The following is a 3,558-nucleotide window of genomic DNA, read 5'->3' as shown; positions in this document are numbered from 1 at the left end:
TATTGAGATTTTTAGCTTTTCAGCGGGCATGCTACGGCCGAGAAAGAACAGGCAGCGTTTATTATGAAATTGTACAAATCAGCATGCGGACTTTTATCTCTATATATCAGTGTTGGCTTTCACTTTTCCGCCCGCGCCGATTCTTAATAATTGTAACACAGCTTTATGGTTCGGATAAACGTCGTCGCATTTATTTTTCGATAACGTAGTATGATATCGCTGCGTGGTTTTCACAACTGTAGATGACTGGTCTTATGATATCTTTGTTGACACGCACGAACTTTCTTAGCGACACGTACACGCCCGACGTTGTGAACGGCCGGTGACAGCCGCATGCTTTTCCCGCTTTCTTGTGTGATTCACATAAAACAACTATCCATAAGCTGACGCAAATCCGAGACGCCGTGACCTCGGTACGCAGTCAGGCAAGCCGCACGTGATGGCCAGGCGGAGTGTAGGGCAGTACGGCATGGAACAGCATAAATCTAACAGTTATACCACGTTAGCTGCACAATTATACCCAGTAGTAGCGCCTTTCATGTGCCATAGAACCGCAGCCAGTATGGACGCCTCGGAGCATTCGCTCTTCTGGCAGCATCCTGACTGTTGATGCGCCTATTGGCTCGTTTTGTCCGTCATTTGTCGCATGCGTCTATCTGATCATTAAGCGTGAACCTTGTTTTAAATAATCCTCTGAGTAATATCATTGGCGACTATGGTAAAAATAATTCGTCACTGTCCATGTGAAGGTTTTGAGAAAAAGGAACTGTGGGAGAATCTCCCGCCCACGCCTATATATGGCATGGTAACAATGCGAGCATGCGCAAGCGCGCAACACACACGCACGCACGCATGCACGCACGCACATAGCACACGCCAAGCACGCACGCACGCACAACACGCACGCGCCACACAAACGCGCGGCGCACGGCACACACACAAGCACGCGCGCAGACACATACACACACGTGCGCGCGCACACACACTCACGCACACACACCCACAGCACACACACACACACACACCACAACGCGAACACACACACACACAAACACAAACACAAACACGTGCGCGCGCACACACGCCTACAGCGTGGCAGGATGAATCAAAATACATAGCCGTAATGCGTCTGAATAGATAGATGCGTCTGAATACAATGACAAAACCACCATGGCGTGAAGATGCAAGGATGACGTGAATAAAGACATAATTACATTGGGAACGCGTGAAAGAAAGGCACGAACTGACTCTACGATGCGCATGTACGCTGCACTACCCCATGTAGAGTCGACTAGCTTATTGTTTGATGGCACGGCGCTATGTGGCATTCGTGAATCCCATAATATTATAAATGTCCCATCTTGCTGCATTCGATAAAATTTACTTCTACTCACAAAAATATTAGAACGTCAACTATTACGCGTTGTAATGTGTAACTTCGTCGTTATACTATCATCAGGAGTGAATAATAATAGATAACCTATTATTATTCACTCCTGCTATCATATATCACTACTCTAACACTTAGTGAATCTTGCGTAAAGTACTATGTCTAGTTACTATATTAAAGATAAGATAAAATATTAAGATCAGAAACTGGCCAGGCATTCACTCTATTGATATTCATGTATAGAAGGATGCCATACAAACACGGGTGCATCTTTTCTAAGACCGAAAAACACTTAACATTCGCCTCGCCTAATATTCATTGATGTTTAATACATATAGATATATTGCGCAAGCGTTAAATATTGCCTCCCGATATTACGCGCGCGCGCTGCAATCCCGTTTTCATTGAGTAAAATGTGTAAATGGTTGTCATGGCAACACGCTCGGCATGGAATTGATCGCCGAGCCGACGGCGCAGCGCTGAATATCGGCAATGTTAATCCTGATGGAAATGAATTCTCTTGCAGCTAATGATGAATGACTAAAGAATATAGCGAGCGCGCTGCTAATCTACGTATATACAAAAAAGTAAAAGTTTTATTACACGAGTCTTCTGAATTTTAATACAACTGGGGAAAATGGACGACGTTGTAGTAGTCGAAGTGTGTTTAATTAAACGCTGAAACACTTGTAGCGACATGCTTGAGTTTTACGATGTAGATATTAGTTTGGAACTTATCGAGCGTTATCGTTGCCTACATAGTTTGAAATGTATATTGTGCAAGCGTTAGAAATATAGATTGCTTGCTCACCACACAGCCCCGCCATGTCCATCTTGGGCAGGTTGCGTGCCTTCAGCACAACCACTGTCAAACGGTTTGCTGCCGGCTGGTAACAAAGTGACACCAATAGTTCTCCTCTGCTTTGACAACGGATCTGAAGAGAAAATGCAAAACTCCGCGTATAATCAATGCTCGATGATGTTTGTCTCGCCGTCACGACCACGTACGAGGGCTACCTCATAGGTTGTATACATCTGGTTCGGTCGCCGACACAGAGGTGGGATGGAGTAATACGGAGACAGCGTGGCAGAAGAACTAGTCATATATGATATCGGGAGTCTATAATATACACTAGGAGGCTCTATTATACACTCCTGATGATATGACATCAAATTGGGTTGCAGTGATAAACTGCTAGTACGTATCAAAAAGCTTTACGATTGTTAGTTCTTCTTCAGTTACACGTGACTGCAAAAATAAAGTTTACCACCGATACATGACTGCATTCGCTTCCATTAGATTTTTAGGCTTTCAGCCATGCTACGGCCGAGAAAGCAACAGCACGTTTATTATGAAATTGTACAAATCAGCATGCGGATTTTATCACTATATATCAGTGTTGGCTTTCACTTTCCGCCCGCCGAGTTCTTAAATAATTGTAACACAAGCTTTATGGTTCGGATAAACGTCGCTCCATTTATTTTTCGATAACGTAGGTATGATATGCTCGTGGTTTTCACGTAACCTGTAGATGACTGGTCTTATGATATCTTTGTTGACACCACGAAGCTTTCTTAACGACACGTAACACCCCCCGACGTTGTGAAACGCCGGTGACACGCAGCATGCTTTTCCCGCTTTCTTGTCGTGATTCACCAAAAACAACTATCATATAGCTGACGCAAATCCGAGACGCCCTGACTCGGTACGCAGTCAGGCAAGCCGCACGTGATGGCAAGGCGAGTGTAGCAGTACGGCAGGGAACAGCAATAATCTAACAGTTATACCAGTTAGCTCACAATTATACCCAGTAGAGCGCTTTTCATGTGCCATAAGCGCAGCATATGGACCCTGAGCAGTCGCTCTTTGTACATCTGACTGTCGATCCGCCTATTGCTCGTTTGTCCGTCCATTTGTCCATCCGTCTATCTGATCATTCAACGTGAACCTTGGTTTTAAATAATCACTCTGAGTAATATCAATATCGATATGGTAGAAATAATTCGTCACTGTCATGTGAAGGTTTGAGAAAAGGGACCTGTGGGGAATCTCCCCCCCCCCCACGCCTATATATGCATGAGTAACAATCCGGACGCATGCGCAAGCGCGCACACACACACGCACGCACACACACACGCAAGCACGCACGCACGCACACACACACGCA

General features: G+C 45.0%; 1 protein-coding gene across 2 annotated transcripts in view; it reads right to left on the bottom strand.

Moving 5' to 3' along the window:
• Positions 1–3,558, bottom strand: part of LOC106811635 (synaptotagmin-4-like) — an 18,864-nt gene that overhangs the window by 2,710 nt on the left and 12,596 nt on the right. For both annotated transcript variants that reach the window (XM_014815348.1, XM_014815340.1), the window contains one exon: positions 2,202–2,325. In XM_014815348.1, coding sequence (XP_014670834.1) covers positions 2,202–2,325 — 124 coding nt within the window. The remainder of the gene's footprint in view (positions 1–2,201; positions 2,326–3,558) is intronic.

The sequence above is a fragment of the Priapulus caudatus genome, unplaced genomic scaffold, assembly GCF_000485595.1.
Source record: "Priapulus caudatus unplaced genomic scaffold, Priapulus_caudatus-5.0.1 Scaffold19, whole genome shotgun sequence".
NCBI classification, from domain to species: domain Eukaryota; kingdom Metazoa; phylum Priapulida; class Priapulimorpha; order Priapulimorphida; family Priapulidae; genus Priapulus; species Priapulus caudatus.
This window is presented reverse-complemented; position numbering and strand designations above follow the sequence as displayed.